The sequence below is a fragment of the Didymosphaeria variabile genome (genome assembly GCF_027946475.1).
Source record: "Didymosphaeria variabile strain IMI 356815 chromosome Unknown scaffold_8, whole genome shotgun sequence".
NCBI lineage: Eukaryota > Fungi > Ascomycota > Dothideomycetes > Pleosporales > Didymosphaeriaceae > Didymosphaeria > Didymosphaeria variabile.
Window position 1 is genome coordinate 2,108,791 of NW_026611627.1, and position 21,149 is coordinate 2,129,939.

At 53.0% G+C, this 21,149-nt stretch overlaps 7 protein-coding genes across 7 annotated transcripts; 3 read left to right on the plus strand and 4 right to left on the minus strand.

Annotated features, from left to right (window-relative positions):
• Positions 1–329: 329 nt before the first annotated feature.
• Positions 330–913, minus strand: N0V89_010940 (uncharacterized protein; the record flags this gene model as incomplete). Its single annotated transcript, XM_056219679.1, has 2 exons — positions 330–807; positions 861–913. 2 exons carry the CDS (start codon positions 911–913, stop codon positions 330–332), a joined length of 531 nt encoding a protein of 176 aa, XP_056066806.1.
• Positions 914–3,955: 3,042 nt separating this feature from the next.
• On the minus strand, positions 3,956–4,353 carry N0V89_010941 (uncharacterized protein; the record flags this gene model as incomplete). The annotated part of the gene is made up of 2 exons (XM_056219680.1): positions 3,956–4,239; positions 4,350–4,353. 2 exons carry the CDS (start codon positions 4,351–4,353, stop codon positions 3,956–3,958), a joined length of 288 nt encoding a protein of 95 aa, XP_056066807.1.
• Positions 4,354–7,976: 3,623 nt separating this feature from the next.
• Positions 7,977–8,447, plus strand: N0V89_010942 (uncharacterized protein; the record flags this gene model as incomplete). The annotated part of the gene is made up of 1 exon (XM_056219681.1): positions 7,977–8,447. One exon carries the CDS (start codon positions 7,977–7,979, stop codon positions 8,445–8,447), a length of 471 nt encoding a protein of 156 aa, XP_056066808.1.
• A 1,109-nt stretch (positions 8,448–9,556) lies between these two features.
• Positions 9,557–10,520, minus strand: DPH5 (diphthine synthase; the record flags this gene model as incomplete). Its single annotated transcript, XM_056219682.1, has 3 exons — positions 9,557–10,157; positions 10,207–10,331; positions 10,386–10,520. The coding sequence occupies 3 exons, from the start codon at positions 10,518–10,520 to the stop codon at positions 9,557–9,559; spliced, it is 861 nt and encodes a 286-aa protein (XP_056066809.1).
• A 759-nt stretch (positions 10,521–11,279) lies between these two features.
• Positions 11,280–12,308, plus strand: SPT3 (Transcription initiation protein spt3; the record flags this gene model as incomplete). Its single annotated transcript, XM_056219683.1, has 1 exon — positions 11,280–12,308. The coding sequence occupies one exon, from the start codon at positions 11,280–11,282 to the stop codon at positions 12,306–12,308; it is 1,029 nt and encodes a 342-aa protein (XP_056066810.1).
• Positions 12,309–13,084: 776 nt separating this feature from the next.
• On the minus strand, positions 13,085–17,724 carry N0V89_010945 (uncharacterized protein; the record flags this gene model as incomplete). Its single annotated transcript, XM_056219684.1, has 8 exons — positions 13,085–13,234; positions 13,302–13,452; positions 13,542–13,811; positions 14,805–15,078; positions 15,125–15,902; positions 15,951–16,240; positions 16,292–16,697; positions 16,741–17,724. 8 exons carry the CDS (start codon positions 17,722–17,724, stop codon positions 13,085–13,087), a joined length of 3,303 nt encoding a protein of 1,100 aa, XP_056066811.1.
• A 1,098-nt stretch (positions 17,725–18,822) lies between these two features.
• Positions 18,823–19,509, plus strand: N0V89_010946 (uncharacterized protein; the record flags this gene model as incomplete). The annotated part of the gene is made up of 1 exon (XM_056219685.1): positions 18,823–19,509. One exon carries the CDS (start codon positions 18,823–18,825, stop codon positions 19,507–19,509), a length of 687 nt encoding a protein of 228 aa, XP_056066812.1.
• Positions 19,510–21,149: the final 1,640 nt, after the last annotated feature.

Below are 21,149 nucleotides of genomic sequence, written 5' to 3' on the forward strand. Positions count from 1 at the left end.
CAATTATATCTGTCGACTTCTAAAAGTAGCAAGTCTATGAACAAGAGAATCCACCAGACCACACACAGGTTCCTCTGAGCTGAACATTGGCAGTAGCTCGTCGACCAAGCGTAATATTAAATTGTACAATCGAAATGCTGCAGCGCAGGAGCGTGCGGTTTCACGGCGACGACTCCAGAACTCCAACCCCGCCATGTACACACGATGAAGCAGAGTCGCTAGCAGTCATCAGCCATGGCAGAATACAATCCTTTTCCTCAAACCACCGACGCCCTTCTTCTCGTCGAACCCCAGGACTAGACAAGCCCAGAGATCTTCAGAGAAGCTGCTTACAAGAAAGCAGCGAGGGCACCAGCAACAGCGAGCATGGAGAGACCGGTCTTGCCAGCGGCACCGGGGAACTCAGTAGCCGGGGCAGAGGGCGAGGGCACGGCGTAGCTGCCAGTGGCGGAGGGGGCGCCGGGCGCAGTGCCAGCCGGGTAGGAGGCAGACGGCGCGCTGGGAACAGTGCCGTTGGAGGTGGGATAGGCCGGTGCGGACGGAGCAACGGGAGCAGGGGTGTACTCGCCGGCCGGGGCGCTGACCGGGTAGGAGAAAGTCAAGGTAGTGGTCTCAGAGCCGGTGTAGGTGAAGGTGTAGCTGGGTCCCACGGGGACCTCGGTAGGACCGGAGCACTCGACGGTGGTAGCAGAGTACTCAACGGAGCTGGAAGAAGCAGCCGAGTAGGAGGGGATGGCGACAGGGGTGCTGTAGGCCGGGGTCTCGACCGCAGAGCTGGTGTTGTAGGCTGGGGGAGCAACCTCGTACCTAGTACGTTTAGTAATGGTCCGTGGAATCTAAATGTTCTGGGGAGAACGAACTGAGGAGCAGCAGCCGCAACGGCGACGAAGGCAGCGATGGCAAAGGACTTCATTTTGATTGTGGGGTTGGGTATTATTACGCTGAGGTATTAAGTATAGGTCGTTGAAAACGAGTGAAATCGGTGAAGACCGGTGTATTAAGTAGTGAGTGTGTGGTGAGGAAAGAAAATGTGTGGATGGGCTCATAGCACTTTATATCCACGGTGCACAACATGGCTGACTGAGCTGTCAGGGCGCCCGACAGGGGGAGCAGTTCGCATGGTTGCATTCATCTATTCACTTTCGGGAGCCTTGGCCATGCCGCCCATGCGTGTGGCGCTGAGGGCAGATGAGTCGGGCGATACGGAATAGGGGAAGCCTGATAGCAGCCGGTACAGGGCACCAATCCTGGCTTGTCTATTGATGTGAGCGCTACAGGGTACATCCGAAGTGGCAGACGGTAGGAGAAACGAGATTAGAGAGCTGCTTTTCCTTGCCAGTAGCTTTGTTGTGTCAGCCATTCGATGTCTCGGCCTGTACCACTGCAGCTCCAGTCGTCCTTTGTGCACAGATTGTGCAGCTCGAGTGCACAACCGCCAAGTAGCCCAATCGGTAAGCTCTCACTGAGCCGCACGAAGGGAAACATTGTTGCTGGCATGTTTCGAAGGCCGTGGAGCCAGGACACGCCCGGTTGTGGTGCGGTGCAAGCAGTCGCGATTCTCGGTTGATGCTCCAGAGTAGCATTCGCTCGCGATCCCGCCCTGTTCACGAAGCAGAGGCGATCAACAGTGGGGAAGCTCATATTGCCAAAGATAGGCCGGGGCTCCATGATTGAGGTTTCGATCTTGTGCGGGTTCCTGCGTCTGGACCGCGCACTAAGGCAAACCATGCAGTCAGCTGGGTGGCAAACGCCGCCCAATGTCCCCCGATCAGCGAGTATTTTTGGTCGCCTCTCCGTGACGAGCGAGACTTCGCGGCGTAGTTGCGCTCTGTGCATGGCAGTAATTTGCGCTTTCGAAAAAAGAAGCGCCGAGTGATAAGTTTCGATATTGCTTGCCTTGTTTGCCGCCTACTCGGGGCCGGGTAATTTCGCTCGTGAAGTCTTGCAGCTTCCCATTCTCCCAATCTCCTAGCGCACGCCCTGGCCAACGGCTGATATTGAAATCATGCAGGAACTGTGTCGTGTGCTGGCCGCTCGTGGCTGGAAACAACGCGTCGCGTGACTCGACGGGAGATCCGCCAGGCACGCGAGCGAAATCTGCAGATGCTGAGCCTGCCAACAGAACCTCCGCATGCGGGACTGCGGACAGTCAACCAAGGTGTCTGCGGTGGGCTGTAGGAGTTGACGTGAAGTCGAAATGCTCTTTTTCGCGCCCTGCCTGTAGTTGCGTGGGCAATCCTTGGTGTGGTAAGTCGGGGTCGTTAGGCCGAAAACCTCACTCTACCTGCAAAACCGACCAACACAGCGAACCACCCTCCATTACACTAGATCACGAACGCCGAAAGCACACCGTTGCTATACGGAACACTCTTCATTCCGGGCCTGCGAAGACATAAAATACACATCTTGAGGACCTTTGAAGGATACCTAGGTACTAAACTGACTAGGCGAACCCCCGCGACAAGCAGCAGGGAACTACAGCCCTCGGCTTGAGCGCATTTGATTCTATCCTCGTCCTTTCCTGTCCGGACAAAACCCAGGCTCCAGTGCCTTCCTTCTACACGCGATGCAGACGAATCGAAAAAGCAGGTCCTCGAAAACGTTGCGAGCAGGAGGCCCTGGTCTCCCCAAAAACTGGCCGACACATATCCCCTACCTGCGGCTACCATGTTACTCAAAGGGACTGACTGAAAATGCCATGGGCGTATTAATTTTGGCGAAAGCTGATCTCCCATCTGGGGAACCATCGCGCAATGTCGTCGCTCCTTATTCGAACGTCAAAATCACTCCGATCGGAGATGCTTCTCACCCTGCGAACGGCCAGCACGGTCTGTACGCGACTAACCATCTTCCACAAGGATCTTTCATTTTACCTTATTTGGGCTACGTCCACGATCGCTCTGAGACTGACGAAGCATCTGACTACGACCTGTCACTGGATCGTGAACACGGTATATCTGTGGATGCATCAAAGATGGGCAATGAAGCAAGATTTGTCAATGACTACAGAGGCGTGTCAAGTGGACCCAATGCCGAGTTTAGAGACACATACATTGACGTGGGCAACGGAAAGATCGAGAAGAGAGTCGGGATATTTGTATTGCCTTCTGGCAAGAGCGGGAAAAATGCAAAGGGCATCTCTAAAGGTTCAGAAGTCTTGGTCAGTTACGGAAAGGGGTTCTGGAACGAGCGTGCAGCGACACAGGAATGATCATAACGGCTACCGGCACCAGCGCAAGAACCATCGTGATCTTTGACAGAATGAAACAATGGACGGGTTACGTATTCCTCGCGCGTCTGCCACTGCCCCAAGTTGTGTCAAATCCACGACTTGCAACAATGGAGTGCGTCTGCCGGCCATAAATTTGCCTCATGATGTACCTACCTTGACGGTGGCGACGTTTAGCGCAGGCCTTCATACCTGACATCCGGTTTACATGGTTCGCTCGAGCACTCATGCGGGAACAGCATGAAGTCCAGGATCTGTACAACGCCATCTTTCAGCTGGTGGCCCTCAGCCGCTGCCCGCAACCTATAAGCTAGGATCGTCTGTTGTGACCGTTATTGTCGCTGAGGCGGTGGGGCTTCGGGTCAAAGTCGATGCTTGAGGTGGAGAGCAGCCTACTCACATCAGATTCTAACAGAGTCTTATTTCTCGTGTCACCGCGAACACAACAATGAAAAGTACGCCTTCAGGACTGGTCTCACGTTTCGATAACTAGCCCCGCAGCCCGAGGTTCATCATGCTATGCAGTCTTATAATTTGCTGATAGGGAAGCGGGCGCGCTCGCGTCGCTTCGGTAGGTGTCGCATTCAGGCCTGCAGGTGACTTGGTGATTGCTCGCTCAATCGCACTGTCCGCCAGCGCTTCAGCAAGTTCGTCTACGACGTCGTTTTCTGTTGGAGCTTCATCATACAGCGAAGTGCTCTGCGAGGCGGGTGTACCTTGTTTTCCTCAGATGCATTCGTCCTCCTTATCGATGGATGAATTGTCTTCTACGTCGGCGACGCGCTCATCCTCTTCCTCAGCGACAAACTCATCCCTTTCGTGCGAGCCGAAGTCGTTATATTTGCGGGTGGCACACTTGTCCTGCTCGTCCGCCGTAAACTTGTTAATTTCCATAAGGCGCGAGCTCGTCGTCCTCCTAAGACGTGAATTCGTACTGTTCTTGAAGGATGAAAGAATCTCGTTCGCCGTCACTTTTAGGTACCTCAAACGGGTCTTCCCAGAGGTCTTCTCTGCCAAGCTGTGCGGCTCAAATGGGTATTCGTAACGCACTCACCAGCAACGTTAACGTAGAACTCGCCTCCCGCTCTGGTCTGAAGCCGGGGGAGTGTGCGTATCGTACCCATCCTACTTATCCCACGCTGACTTTATGCTGGCACATGTTCTGAGTGCAACATAACACTCCCCATGAGGGATGCGCAAGATCAAGCGCAGACGCATCACTCCACGCCAATTTCACCGTACTTCTGCGCACACTGTCGGCAGGTTCTCTACAATGAAGCTGGCGTCCTCGAGCATATCCCCCACGCTTTAAGACGAAAATTAATACAATATATCTTCTTCAACTTACACATACACTTAAAGGCCAACTGCAGGAACTGAGAGGATTTTCAAACGTTCAATTCCTTCACACCAGGTTGGAGGCAGGAGGGCTAAAATCCAGATACTTCAAGGTGCAAGTTGAGACTAGTAGTGGAAAAGATCTTGAGGATCTTAACGCGCTGCTCTTCAGCTCCGCTCTCGCCGACCAACTGTACACGAAGAGGAGCAAAGTTCCATAGAGAGAGGTCTGCGGAACTGGCTGCAACTAATGGGCCTTCAAAATGTGTACGCCTGAGCGAAAGGGGGCGCTCGCTGCAAAGGGGAAACTACGCTGAAGCAAGCATCGTGAGCACCATAGCCTCGCTACTCGGGGTTCAACAATCATTGGAGCCTCTACTCGACTTTTGCCAGCAACTTGAGCGAGGCCGCCAAACCATTTTTATCACTGGTGTGCGACGAGTGCTCGTACCCTATTCCCAATGCCTGGGTACACCTAAGCACGCACCTTTGGTTCGTCCACGACAAGAGGTCTGGACATGACGATGATGCAAGCGACGATTACTAGGAATGCTACGTCGGCGGAACCATGGCCTTTGGTTAAGAGGGAGGTAGAGGTACATCCATTACTACACTAGAAGGTATCTACCCTTCATTCTATCTAGCTTCAGCTTTAACATCTAAAAACCCTTTTCTCCATTGTTTCTCGCAATGTCCAATATCTCTCTCTTATACGCCATTGTACCTGCCTCAAGTTCCTAGCGCGTGCGACCCACATGGTATCATGATCCTCGGTCTTTTCAGCGCTTTGCCACACGCAACTCCCGCGAGAGAGAGCGCGCTTCCACTTCGCCGTATAATCCCGTCCTAGCGGCTGCATTGGCACCGACTTCGTCGTCTATCTCGCCATCTCAACAGAGATGGATGCCAAGGACAATCTAGAACTAGTGGAGGAGGCTGTTCACTGGGGGCGAGATGCGCTTGTACAGGTTAAGAACAAAGAAGACGCTATCAAGATGACAGAAGCTGAGAGCAGTAGGACAGAGACTAGAGATCTTTTTGACCTGTGCCTGGCCACCGCACGACGTAAGGGCGGTTTGCCAAAATACCATCCAGAGTTTATTGTGAGAGCATTCGTTCAAGGGATGTTTATCAATGACTGAAGCTCGCCCAACCCATTCAAAATTTGCTAAGAGACTAACATTAACGAGGTCTATCGAAAGATAGGCATCTATGGATTAGTCGGAGTGACTGAGAACGCGCCCCACTCGTGTAAGCCTCCAGAGGGAGCGACGCGGGTTGAAGACATGCCATTTTACCACATTCTCAACATCAATCATTACCACCGCGACGCCTGGGAGGGAGGGGAGTTGAAGGATGTTACTGACGCCTCTCGGGTTTTTTATAACATGCTGCCGACAGTGACAGTAGATTGGGCTTCGTTACATACCGTAGACTGGGTCAAGGAAATCAAGCGCGCGCCTCGAAGTCCAGATCAGAGTCGACCGGTATCGTCATGAGATGGACAGATGCTACATAACGTTCTCCACATCTCTAACACTTCCTTACCCTCGCGTCTAGATACGGTCAAGATCATCGGCATGGAAATCTACCCAGTAGGCGGTAGAGACAAGTACGGAAATTCGGAGCGTATAAGAAGCGGACGAACGATTGCAGGCCAAATTTAAAAGTTGCCCCATTCTTGTTTGCCAGGATGCCATCTTTGTCGGTCTCAACATAAACTTGTGGGATCTAGGAACAAAGATATCGTTGGTAGGGCAAGTGAAGCAGTTCGCGGACCTGTGGTTCGTAAAGCACTTGCAGGCAGGAACCGAAATCGACTATGCTGCACATACCCGAGGGAAGTTCATGCGCGCTCTGCAGGGCAAGAAGGGCACTATAGTAAACAAGGACAACCTCGCAAAGTGGTGAAAAAAAAAGAGACCTTGGACGATGACGAAGAGACCGAGACATGGTATGGGTTAAGTGCAACCACATGTCCCACGTGGGATCTCATGGGACGGAAAGTCAGTTGGTTTCCGTGCTCTCGAAGGGTCCAGAATGTTTTAGCAAGATGCGGATGGTGATGCTCGCAGAAACAAGACTTCACCATGAACCCGAATACCCGGCGGCGTGGAAGATTCCACCAACGTCACGAGTAAGCGTAGAAGCTAAACCTGAAGCACGAGAGGCGTACGGAGGCCCGACGTGGGATGCACAAGCCACGTAAACGAGGCTGAGGAGAAACCTGTTTCTCTTTTCCGTGCGCAAGGGGCTGTAGTGGTGCTTGCGAAGCAATCAGAGCGCGAGCAGACGTCGATCACTCGAAGCCACACCTCATACCAGAATCAGCAAGCTGTAAGACGCGCCCGGTTGGAGGCACGAAGTTGGATCTGCTGAGCTCGAGCGAAGGTGACGTGGGAGGTCTGACATGTACTTGGTGAAACGGATCCTCGTGAATCTAGGCTCATCAGAAAAGACGACTGCGGACCAACGTCACTGTGAAATCAATGTCATCAAAGTCTGCCCGTTATGCGCACATGGTGAAAAATCATCAAGCATGGTGGTGGTGTGGAGAGGATGGCTTATCGGCGAAGAAAATTGCAGCGAAGGCTACCAACCGTGTGCATGCAGGTACGCCGCTTAGCCAAAGGGGTACCAGATCTTCAGGCACGACGGGTTGTGGTGGTGGTGGTGTTGTGCCGCGATCGCGATGCTGCGGCGCATCAGGATCGAAGAGTGACGAAATGCGGGCTTGGCGGGTGTCGCACGGCTTCAGGCGGCGACGGCCCAATCACGCGTCGCAACGGCCGCTGGCAGACCCAATCAAGGGGGCTGTCTAGCCTCATTCGGCCGTCCAGCGCCCCCGGGGCCCATTTGCTTTCACGTCATGGCCCGACGTGGAATGCATCTCACATTTCCTGATAAAGCCCCTACAGACGTCCGCCAGGAGCGCTTTGCAGCCAGCAACCCATCACTCCATACCGCGTACTCGTACACTCTCTCACGTGTCATTGCCCACACGTCTCCTGAGCCTCGAACGCTATCGCGAGGACCCGTTTCTGCTATCACCCTACCACGACGCTTCCGGCACCTCCCCGCCAACCACAGCACGCGCTATCGGCCGGACCTCCCCATTCGAACCTGCAGTTGCTTGGGAGTCTAAGCGCTTTCGTGCTCACCGTCAGCCTGCATCTAGCTATCCATAGCTTCCCCGCACCGCTTGCTCCGATTTATTGTCCAGAGTCTCGCTGCGGGCTTGGAAACCAGCTCAGAACCCAGCTCAGAAACCAACCCAACACAAAACCGACAAGCAAAGACAGCATGACACCGAATCCTATGTTTCCAGCAGGCCATGTGAGTATTCTCTACCGCGAAGCACATCTGACCAACGAATTGACACGTACAGCACGACGCTATACAGAAGTACATGCTTCTCTCCTCACAACAAGAGGTTGTCAGTCGAAGACTATCGCTCCACGTTCCCTGTGGTGCTCCAATGACGACTGCATCACCCGAATTCCGATCACTTGCATCATCACCCCGAACTTCTTTCTCTTCGACATGGTCGCCCGAACCAGAATTTATTTCGAACCCTATCCCAGTACAGCAATCGATCACGGGACACCGGCATAGCATCGCGGATCCTGAAGATGCCCACAGGCTCTTCGAGATCAACAAGGACATCAAGGCTACGCTCACCGAGCTTCTCAACACCGAGTCTGTGCGAAGCGATGAAAAGTACCGTCAATGGATCCAAGAGCGCCTCATGGACGCTGAGCAGCAAATACGACGTCAACGACGTCGACGTTCAAGCGGCTCGACCACGGGCCGAGAGTTTGCTTCGTCTATCGCTGAACATCTCGACATGGGAATCACCTTGAGCAAAACCTGGACCTGAAGTAACCTCCACCATCTTCCCACCTAGGATGCTAGACGTCTGCGTTCGACTGATTCAGGCAATCTCGCCGTACATCCGGCATGTACGGTTTGTCAACCGGTGTTCTTACGAAGTCTCACGACCATGTACTTTAGTGTTTTTGCGTCTCATTGCTACGGAGTTGAGTCGGAGTTGAATGGGAGGGCGTCGGCGCATGGTGTGCACGCTGATTACGAAGTGCTCAATCAGAGACACCCATTATGATACCCAACAGCATACATGCAAAATGTAGAAAGCGTAGCGTATGCGCTGGGCACCATTCGCGGTCAGCCTTAGCAAACATGATTATTCCATGATTTCTTCCTTTGCATGTCTTCCATGGGTCCACCTGCTGTTCTGGACCGACCTGTGATTTCATACTTGCGGCACCTGAAAAAAAAAAAAAGGTTCCAGCTGTAGTGGAGAGCAAGGCTCCACCAAAACCCGACTTGCGCTACTCATACAAGGCTCGCGTAGACGTTCCGCACCGCGCCGTTGCTGGTCGCTTCTCGGCAACGGCTGCCGTTTCTAGGCGCAAAAGACATCTTCACGAATTAGCGTGCACATGACGACTACCATAGTATCATCCCACCCGACATATTGGTCACACTTTCATCATGCTGATGTCCAGTCCCCTCCCTTGCTCGACGCAGGCAGTTGTGCGAAAACCTTTCTCAGGGGCACAACAACACCACAGCACACACGATCGCAGATATTTGCAAGGTTGTTGTGCCTCCGTTGAATGAAGCAAGCGAGACCCGGCTGCGTCCCAACAGAAATCAACTGTCTGTCGGCCTGCTTGCGGATCGTAGCGGTTTGTGTGGTGGGATCCGCAGTGAGGCGCTAGCGCTTCCTTGGGCCCATCTACAGCGCACGGAAGCAGGTCGAATTCTGGACGTTGCAAGTGCGAGTGGCTGGCTCCACATTCACACAGCAGACCGACCATCTGATCTTCCCCGGATATGAGCACATGGTTTGAGGGGAGACGCAAAGACGCGGTGAACTAGAGGACGATTGATGGATAGGTACCTCACTAACGACTATCAGCTATCTGTCAGCCATTGGGCAATGGTATGCTGGTGCATATACGCTCATGCCTTCCCCTCGTAGTCCCTCTTCCACACCTGCCCAAACGTCTCCTTGTTCATGGCAAACTCCTCCAGAAAATCCCTCTCCAGGTCGTGCGTCCTCCGCCCAAGCAAGACCAGACTATGCAACGGCTTCCCTAGATCAGCATCACACAACTCTCCCAACGTGCCCGCCACAATCTTTTGATCCTCTGCTCCAACCCTCGCAACGCCCACGGCCAAACTCTCTTTCGAATAGACGCCCTCCTTCTTGACGTCCTCTTCGATCTCCAGCATCTGCTGTGCGCACTGGGCAACCGTCATGTACCGCGGGGGTTCGTAGATCTTGCGACCGCGGGCCATATTCTCGAGTGACTGCTCCTTGACCTTGATGTCGAGCAGGACGAGGGTGTGCAGACCAATGGAGGTGTTTTCGCGGATGCGGTCGTAAAAGGAGGCAGGCTTCCAGTTCTCCAGGAAGAAGACCATGGATACGGTCTGGCCAAAGTTGTAGAGCTGGAGGCCGGTTGCGCCGATGGAGGTGAGGATACTGGCATTCGGGATGGAGCGCGTGGGGATGGAGAGTTCGCGGGCGCGGAGGACGAGGTCAGTGTGTGTTGTTGCTCTGTACCGTGTGTTAGCAGTAAAAAGGGTGAATGTGTAGGTGTATGTACCCGAACGGGTCGCCCACCACGAGGAATGCGACGTCGACCTTGTTTGCATCTTTGAGGATGTCGTCGCTGGAAGACTCGACCATCTCGCGGTCGGCTACGATGACTTCGCGGCCATAAAAGGCTTCCTACTGCCTCGCAAATTAGCTGAGGTCTCATGTAATTCCCCAGTGAAGACTCACCAGCGCATCCTTCTCGACGAGCAGGATGGCCGTGTAGGCCTCGAGATAGACACGCTCCGCCTTCTTGACAACCTCGAGGCCCTTGACCGTGATATCCTTCTCGTCGGCAAGACCGAGGCCCACGAGGTACAGCATAGTGGCGCGTGGTGTGTGGTGCAATTGCAGGTGCAAGCTATTGAACAGTCTCTTGGTGGGGTTGTCGCAAAATTCGGGCGGGGCTGCACGTCGCACACTTCGGTAGGGCTGAGCCAAGCGCGCATCTCTCCCGCGCGTTTGTTCCGAGGATAGCCACCCCGACAGCGCGCCCAGGCAGTCGTACATCCACTTACGCCTCCGCACCACCCTTCCACCATTGCTACACTCGACAGCTGGCTGTTGAATCCACTTTCCGTTGCATGCACCACTTTTGGCCACGATAGCAGCGCGCGCCAGTAGGACAAGGGCACCATGTCAGACAAGGACAAGATGGCCAAGTACCGGACCGAGATCCAGCAGGTAGGTAATTTCTCACTCTACATCACTGTCTTCTGGTCTTGTCTCGCCGCCATGGTCACTTGCTATGACCGTGCCCTGACTGGCGGTTCATCGCTGCAAATGGTCCGTCACGCCGAGTCTCATGGCATATGGCGGAAGCCTGCACATCAAAAAGCCCTCCCGGGCATATGTTCTCCTTGCACTCGTCACTTTCACTATGTTTCCAAGTCTGTCCTCACATTCTTCCACTGTGGCACTATGCTGGAACAACAGTATCTTCCATTTCGACCACTTTCCGCACACCTTCACGTCCACCCTACGCACTCTCTCTTGCATTACAATACCCGCCCTTCTACGATTCGACTCATGCCTCACGCATTCCCACCATCCCCCGTGCATCCACTACACTCATCCACAGCAATGTTCCTCCTCGTCGATTACCGCTCCCCCATCAACACGCATGGCCACTCCCTAACAACCTTGGTCCAGATGATGTTCGTCTCTGGCGAGACCGGTGAGCCTTCTCCTGAGACCACGACTCTGATAGAGTCCATTGTCCAAGACCAGGTGCAGCATATGCTCCGCGAATGTACAACTCTCGCCACTCGCCGCGGCTCCAAGTCGATAGGTACAGACGATCTCTTCATGCTCATCCGGCATGACCGCGCCAAAATCTCCCGCCTGCGGCATTTCTTACAGTGGAAGGATGTCCGCCGCTCCGTCAAGGACAGCGACGATAAGGGTGGCGACGCAGGTGCGGACGTCGCAGCAGGAGACGCAGACCTCGCTGCTGGAGTCGTTGGAGCAGGACCTGCTGCGCCAGGTGATGCGGGAAAGAAGGCGAAGCGCGCAAAGGTGGACCTAGTATGGGACGTGCAATCCTTTTTCGCAGAGAACCCACCCTTGATGGACGATGTCGAAGACGAGGAAGAGGAAGAGATGAACTACGCGACCCTGCAACGTCTTAAGAACGCCGACGAGCGCACCAAGAACATGACCAGAGAAGAATACGTTCACTGGTCTGACTGCCGACAAGCTTCTTTCACTTACCGCAAGGGCAAGCGGTTCAAAGAATGGGCTGGCTTTGGGTTGATCACGGATTCGAAACCAAGCGACGACATCATTGATATCCTAGGTTTCTTGACATTTGAGATCGTGCAGACCCTCACAGAAGAGGCGTTGAGGGTTAAGGAAGCTGAAGATCTGTACAAGAAGAGCACCGGGGGCGGCGCCGAAGCAAATCGGCTGAAGAGGAAGAGGGAAAGGGGTCTTTTTGATCCACCGGAAGAGGCTAGGGAGCCAGTGCAGCCTGGGCATGTGCAGGAGGCGTATCGCAGACTCCAGCGGGGAAACATGAAATCCAGAGCGATGCTGAACTTTACGAAGAGCGTGCATCGCGCGGCACTGAAGCTGGTGAGTTTACTTCCTGAATATGGAACGATGAGATGAGCATTCGTTGACGCGCAGCAGGTCTAAGAGAGCAAGCATTGATGTCGCTATGCCTAGTCAAAGGTTCAGGACCAGGCAGCGTTATTTTGCGCATCCTGGTTTGGCACCCTGCACACAGGCTCTCCACGCTGTGGCTCAGTGCGTTGACGCGATCGTGCGCAACCTTCCTACAAAGACGGCCATCTTATGTCGAGCCGTCGAGCGGCTTCCTAGAAAGTTGTTTAGCATCGTGAACGGGACTATACCCACCATGAATAGTCGGGTGCCATTGCGTTTGTCGCTCAACACGAATGCGCAGATAGGGATGCAATACGTAGCATATTGGCTCGGAGAAGCCGGTCTAGATGTGGCACGGCGTTTGGGCAGAGAACACGGCTTTGGCGTTATGGCTACTGCTCGATACCCACTGGCGGGGAGGTAATTGCGGCGTTATTGATTTTGACAGCTCCAAGCATGATTGGCATTCTTTCAATGGGGAATTGGTGACATCAACCTGCACAGTGCTAGAAAACATCACTTTTTCAAAAAAGCCTGAGACTAGCGACCACCCGTTTCTAACTCAATGCTCCCATTACCCTTTGTATGGACGTCATGCACTGAGTCAGAAGGCGGCCAGGGCAAGTCGAGCGTGCATGGAGAGAAGAGCTCTTTTGCAGACCCGGACGTACATGAAAACATGACCGCATATGCCCGTTTAGACTGTGGAAAGGAGAAAGACGCCTCCTTTGCCGGTAAGAAAGCCCACGCCAGAATGTTCATGCCACATATCGTCCCGCTTACTCCTCGTCGCCACCCGCCAATGCCTGCCTCTTCTGCTGAACACGCTCCTGCCTCCTCTCGCGCGCAGCCTTGGTCTTCGCGCGCTTGGCATCCATCTCCTCCTTGAGAGCCCGGTCGCGAGCCTTCTCGGCCTTGGCCTTGTGGATCTGGAAGCGGTGTCAGTCTAGTGAAGTGCAGCTGACGAAGACTATGTCGTGAGTATGAGCAACGTACGTGTTCAACGAGAGCACGCTTGTGCTTGAAGGTGTTACCCTTGGAGAGGTGGTACAGCTCGTGGTAGAGGTGCTTGTCGATCTTGCCAGCGGCACGGTACTTGACAAGAAGACGGCGTAGGACACGGAGACGGCGCATCCAGAGGATTTGGCTAGAACATCACGTCAGCAACCATCCCGACGGCCACCTCATGTGGTAATATGTGCACAGCGAGCGGTGCGGTTCATCTAGGCTGCATACCTGGGCATACGGGCGTCCTTGGTACCCTTCCTCTTACCGAAGCCTCGGTGTCGGCCAATCCGTCGGGCGGCAGTCAGCTCTCGGGCGCGGGCACGGGAGTGCATAGTGACGGGCTTGCGAATAATGAGGCCATCCTCGACGAGCTTGCGGATGGTTTGGCGAGAATTGGCGTTGGAGATCTCGCTGACCTCGTTCGGGTCGAGCCAGATCTTGCGCTTTCCGCAGCCGACAACGGACGCCGCAAGGCGCTTCTGCGTGCGGAGGTTGACCCTAGAGGCATTGAGCGTCAGTATGTGAGTTTCGGACGCTGTAGTGGGCGATATTGAACAAGTTGAGCAAAGAGGGGTCGTCGCCACGCTGCAAGCGCTTGTCCGGCGATATGGAGACTCGGGAGAGGTGTCGATAACCGTACTCGTGCTGATTGCGAGGCAGAATGGTATTGAGATGCGCGGTTCTTACATTTTGGATGGATTGGTTTGTCGGCGGCGGTCGTTGGAAGTTGGAGATAAGGCGGAATCTTTCGTGGACAGGTCGAAATCAAGCGAGTGTGTGCCGCCAAGAACGAAGCTAAGCTTGATACGGTACTAGTGCAAAGAACGGAGGGGTGTCCTCGTGCAACACCGACCGGAGAAGGTTCGTATATTAGAAATTGTCTTGGACAGACTTGGAGTTGCAATTCTCCAAGGTATAGACATGACTTCATATAGCGCGCTCTGATATGGCTCTGTTCTCACAAGCTACACCACTCTGTCCCCGGTCACGAGAATATCAACCAATTAGCGCAATTGCAACATCATGCTTGGTGAGCACGGCGACTATTTTGATCTCTTATTATCGCATTGAGCGCATCTACCAGAAGCTTTGGAGTGGCGACGTGAATCGATATCTTCTTTTTGGTCTTTGTTCCTATGAAGCTTACATAGAACGACTGGCGCAATATGCACTCATCGCGATCCATACTTATCGGCCATGTGCTTGATTCCATTGTACGATTACGCGACACATAGCGTAGTCAAAAGTCCCAAGGAGACTGGTGGCAGGAGCAAAGTCTTGTCACATGACTGTCGTTGTGTAGACCCCCAAAGTACCTGGGCATTTGTCGTGATTAACGTTGGTTCGTATCTTGTGTAACATTGTAGAGATGCACAGATGAGATGTACTGTCAATCCTAAAACACTCGTAGTTTCAATTGGCTACATCGCCGGAGGCATTGTGTTACTTTACTATCTTAGCCTCAAATCTTCTTCGTTGAGCACACCATACAGCTTCTCAACCTCCCGGCCGATAATAGCAAGGTCACGCCCCAGCTGTCCAGTCACAAGAGCTAGGCCACGGTCAGCAACTCTCCTTCCTCTCGCGGGAACAGAATATCTACCGTATGTGTAGAGCAGCTCGTAGTCCTCATCCTTGGCAGCCACCTTGCCAAGACCGGACCTTCGAAATTCAAAGACCTTGGCCAGCAACCGATCTCTTGTGCGTTCTACATTCGGCAATACTGCGTTGAGCGGGTATTCGAGCTTCATAGAAGACGCCATGACTAGAGGCTTAGTTTAGATAAATTGGTCAGAGTATGGTGAACTTACCCGAGAATAAATGACTGATACGAAAACTTAACTCAGTCCATTCCGTCTTCGTGTACTTCAAGATCTCTTTCTCGCCCTCGGTAGCCTTCAAATTCTTAAGAATGATAACATTCATCGCGTGGAAACTATCCAGCATATGACTTGTTGCTTGAAGTATGATATTGAACGTCTTCGCAGGGAATGGCCCCTTCAGTTCAAACTCTGAGGAGGCCGAGCTTTGTAGTGACTCGAGCGTGTTGAGAAATCGGCGAAGCTCGATATCCTCACTAGCCGACATGTATGAAGCCCCGGCATGCGGATCGCCATTCTGCGATTCGTAGAGTACGCGAAGCGGTCCACGTTTCCATATAAGACCCATCTTGAGCCAGAGCAGGGAGGTACCTTTCTTGATCTTCTTCCGTGCAGAGATGGGCCAGATGACTCGCGTGACGATGATGCCCCATATACAGCCTGTCATAACTGCTACCACACGATGGAGAACGATCTCCCAGATCTCTGGCGAGATTCCTCCTTCGTCATCGTCATCTTCCTCATCTTTCACAGAGAGCGAGTAAGCGTATAGCGCGGAGAGGTTATACGTGAGCATGATGAACCGTCCCATTGGGCCTTTTCCCTTTCCGACAATGATGTAGAAACATGGGAGAGACACAAGCCAGCCAAAGAAGCAAAGGGCAAAGGGGTTCTCATGGGCCACGATCCATGCGATGATCGCACATACAGCACCCAGACAAGTTCCGAAGAAACGGTGGAAGCCAGTCGTATTGGAAGCACCGATGGTCTACAATACTATGTTAGGATACTCCGAAGTCATAGCTTGAGCACGTACCATTGAGCAAACCAACATGTACGACAAAAGCCCCCATTCGCCACGCCAATGCCCGTAGAAGTCTCTCGTCGCAGGAACAAAGGCCCACATTGCGTACAATACTGCGCCAATGCCAACTTTGAAGGCGTAACGGATGTCGTCTTGTCGGAAAACGCTCAGCCTGAGCCACAGCCGGTACGTAAGCGGCTGCTCGTTGATCGACTTATCCGGGTTACCTCGAGTCGATTTTCGGTAGATCGGCCTCCTGATCTGCCACAGGTCCCCTCGATCATCAAGCAAACCTGTGTTTTCTGAGGAACTCAGCAAATACGCCACACGAAGGGTTGAATGATAGAGCTCACCAGCGTCATCGGTGAGCTTTGAGCTCCTATACCAGCTCCACTTTCGCCAAAACTTCAGCCACGTCCAACTCCGTTTGCGAGGGGAACATTTTGCATTATCTTTCAGTTCCTCTAGAACATCCAGGAAGGTCACCATGTCCTCGGCAAAATCTTGCAGGGACGAAGAGAAGTAACCACAACTAGCCGCGACCTCTTCAAAATCGGCAGCAACCTCGAGTGACCCTGTACTTGTGGTTATCTTGTTCTGATACACCGTCGCAAGCGCTTCTTTCCTGGCGCCCTTAAAGAGCGCAGTGGCATCTATCAGACTATGGCGGAAATGTTCGTTGATGGCCATTTCGTATTCAGGGCCTGGACCAAATGGAAGTTCATCGAGGACATCTCGGAGAGTGTATGCTAGTGATTTCTGTACTCGTCAGACATGGTGACTGAGTAGGATGAGACCATACCATAGGAGGACCCAGATGAGCTATAAAGATGGTGAACATGTCAGCTGGTGTGAGATTGCTCTGCATACTCTGTGGTAGCCGAAGAGAATTTCCATTCACCCGGCCTGTCTCATTGTCTGAGGCATCGGCCGAGCTTTCAGGAAGCTCGTCGATTGATGCGAGGATACTGGATCGGCGGTCGGTGTGACTCAATGAAGGTGATTGTATAGGCGAAGGCTCTTCTATCAATGATATCGTTGCACTAACAGTACTTAAATCAGGCGTTTCCACCCTAGCGTCACCATTCAGTGCGTTTGTTTGTGCTAGCAAAGTGAACTGTGTCTCAGCCGCGCTTCGTAAGCCACCGATGCTTTGCATCAGCTGTTCCAGACACTTGACCAGTCGAGATGCTATGTTGTACTCCTCTTCGGTGCCAAGAGCATAGTGTTCGTACTTGGCTTCTACAAGGTTCTTGACGAGCGTCTTGTAAGTTGACTTGCTCTGATCGGATGCTTTTAAAAAATCGAGCGTCTTCAAGTCCGCTTCAGATCCAGAGAGGAAACTGCGCGTGATATGTGTAAGCATTTCGCCCATGGCATCCGTGGCTTTGATGAAGGTGTCTCGAAACTCAGTTCGAGCCGACGATGGCCGGATAAGCAATGCGACCGCAGAGGAGGCAATAGTGCCCATGATAATCATCTTGAGTACCTGCCACACCTTGTTGTACGAAAACATAGCAGCCTGAACAGCGCCTTCTTTAGTAAGGACTGTGATCAATGCTAGGGAGGCCAAGGAACAGGCGACATTGACCAGTGGATTCCCGAGCTTCTGCTTCGTCCATCCGACCAGACCTAGACCACCACCGCAGAATACAATGAGCACTATGACGTGTCCGACCAGGAGGAGGTGTTGACGGCCGAAGAAGACGCTTACGGCCATGCTCGTGAACGAAATGAAAGCGGCATAGAGGAAGGCAGCGAAGGCGAGTAAGATGGCTTCGATCATGCTCCCGACAGAGCGGGCTGGGTGGAAGTACACCGTGACTATTAGGACGATTAGTCGTCCTCGACTCGGTTTGCCAGGTTGCGATCGCCTCACCAGTAGCCACCATGTGTTTTCCATCGTTCCGCCCTAGTAGACTTGATATCGGAGGCACAAACGTTGCCAGGCTGCCCAGAATGTATGCCAGTGAGCATTTTAGGATGTTTATGCCTGTGGGTGAGGTTGCGAATCTATATGCTACCTGCACTCTGCCCTTGCATTGCTCTCGAAACCGCTCTATCCTTCCCATGTCTCTGTGGCGGTCGGGGTCAGAATGGCCCGGCGCAAGCAGAAACTCGGTAGACCCATGTGATCTCGTGCGTGGTCTGCGGAGAGTGAATGTCTTCTTGATGCGCTCGCCCGTACTGGCTTGGATCATGGTAGCCGCTCTCAGCTGTGGCTTGTTGTGAGCTTCGAATGAAAAGCTTTAGAGGGCTTGCACTTACATTTCGCAAGCGCCGCGGCCTCGCCGGGCGTTGCGGAGACTCGCTCATGGTTGCGGTGCGAAGAGAGGGTGTGTCTATCGGAAGACTTCGCGCATGCTGTAAAGCAACGGATTCACCAGGGTGGAAGCTGTAGAGGCAGTCGCGATGGGCGCACCGCCAAGGCGCGGAGGGCGCGTCATTCTGCAGATCATCCTACGCGACACCTCGAATCTTCGCACAGCTGACAACGTCAACGTCGAACCTCGATTCATGTTATTCCATGGATTGAGCAGCCGTACGTCGGGTCTGAAGGACTCGCATTGTTGATCAGGTCACATGTAGGGCGAGTCTGCGGATATGGTCTGTCACTACTTTCGTGCTATGTGCAGACCTTGTCTGTATATTGATCTAGTTTGTAGAAGGCGTTTCACTAATTGCTTCATCAAGTGCAGACAACGTCTACCATCCAAGCACTGTACATAACGCGTTCATTGATGATTCAAGTTCAGCCATGAAGTGACCTTTGCGGGTCCTGGCTGCGATAACATCTCAATCGTAGAGCTTAAGTCTACATCACTCCTGACATAGTAAACGATCATTGTCATACTTCTTAGACACAACCTCGTATCAGTCCAGCATGTTGTCTACTCACGAGCTCATTTTGAAATTGAAGTCGCCGCTGCCGCACGCTGATTGGTCACCGCTTTCGCCTTATCGATACCATCGGTGTGCCTTCGAGGACCCGACACAATTCGCACCCAGCTACCTCAACTACGACACGACCAGTATGGATAAAATGGATGGCATGGAAGACGATGACGTCGCAGCCGCTATGGGCTTCTCGTCCTTCGGCGGTACCAAGAAGCGGAAGTACGACCAGACGAATTCCCCCAAGGCGAAAGCCGATGCGAGCGGAGCCAATACAACACGATTAGGTGTAAGATCAGAGGCCAAGGCAGACAATTCACAAGGAGCGGTCATCCATGCGAGTAGCAACCCCGCAACTGAGTCACTTCAGGCATCGGTCAGACCCCAGTACAAGCAGAATCCAAAGCAGCCTGCAGCCAGCGGCCTTGCGGCGTTCTTGTCGAGGGGTCAGGATCTTCCAGAACGGCCTGCCGCAACAGGAGAAGACCGTGCTGCCGGACCGCCACCGCAAGACAGCTCTAACGCCTCGTGGATGGTGTCCTTTGGCGGTCCGGCAATCACTCAGGCCGAGTTGATCGCTCTCCGGAACGGTGTGCCGGACGAGAATGGAGACAAAGCTTATTTCCTTCCAAGCTTTGTTGAGGATCCCTGGGAGACGCCACTAAGAAGCAAATGAAGTATTTCATGCTTTACAGACGGCTTTCCAAACCAGTGTCGACATTCAATCCGTTCAACAGGGAATCCTCCAATTCTATCTCCAAACCATTACGTGCTTATGAAGCCCTGCAGCACACGGACGCACGTCCTCAACGAGCCGGATAGCTTGAAGGGTACATTTTCAGTGAAAGGCATCGATTCACAGTACTCTTGCATCTGTATCTTCGTCCATGTCTCATAGTGAGCATGCATACAGCCATGCGAAAGTCAGATCTAGCTGAGCAATGCAGCGAACACCTTATCACCCCGTGCAACATAATGTTTTGCCCATGCCCCAAGTTCCACACAGATGATCCTTCCGACCGTCCGCCGCCACGGTGCTACGAACGGAACACGCAAACCCCTTGACCCTGTCTTCGGCACACCCCGCACGTTCAACTCCGCCCCTACGTCCTTGAAAACGCTCCTACGTGCAGATCTTCCAAGCTTAACGACCTCGCGATCCTCGCATCGGCTGTCAAAATGTTGCACTTGGGCCGCAATGCCGGTCTGTACCTCTGTTACACCAGATATCGTGTCATATCGGCAGCGGGAAGCTGATTCACATCGGAAAGGCTGTCAATTGGAGACGGACTGTAGTTCGGAGGGTGGTGCGATGCTCGATCCTCGCTGATTTCGATGTCTGTGTGGAGGGTGTTGCATGGTTGCCAAATACGACATTCAGGCCTTCGATCTGCGCTGGCATAGGCCTATCAGGAGGGAACAGGTTCTAATGCACGTGTACGAGCAAGTCACCATAGCTTAAATTAAAGGGATTGGCGCTGCAAGATACCTTTCCACTACATGGATCCGCAGCAACTGCAGGTGTCCTCCAGCGTCCTCTAATGTGGGATCCTGTTCAGCAATCTTTTCGACTTCATACCCCCTTTCACAGCGCATCGCGTCGGTCACTACATCTGCTTCCTCAACACTTCCCTTCCCCTATGTCATGTTTCCCAACTCGCTTCTTTTGCCCTAATTCCACTAAGGCTCTTCAATCGTTCAAATTGCCTGAACTGTGCTCCAAAGGCCACAATAAAACAGCACATACCTGTTTCAACACGCGAAGCGCATCTGCGCCATCAGCGGACTTGACAGTAAATGTGTTCTTACCGACCAGCTCTCAAACATATGTAGCATGTGAGCGAAGAGGGCTTGATCTGGCGTCAAGCCATGATCGGATGTCTAAGTCTCGATGTAAAACATGTCGCTCCCGCCGTTGTGGTTCTTGACGTCAATGGACCCACGTTGAAAAGCCCTGGTGTAGGCAGATTAGCCACTACGCGGATACATGGATCAATCGATCGGGTCAGGCGACAAGACCACAGCCCTCGAAAGGTACGTACACATCCTTCAGCCAACAGCACAGAAGTTGATGTCAAACACGTCACGAAAACCACGACCTCTTCCTCAGACTGTACAATGGAAAATATGCAAATATGTGCAGGGGCTACCTCGATCAAGCATAGGTTTCATTACATCAACAGGGCGTGTTAGAAGGCTATAAGAGCGTCGTGAGTTGACCGTTATGTAGACCGTTACACATCAACAATGGCCCTGGTTCAAGGCCTACATCAAGAACAAGATCCCGCGTCATCGCACCAGCCACACAGCCTCCTT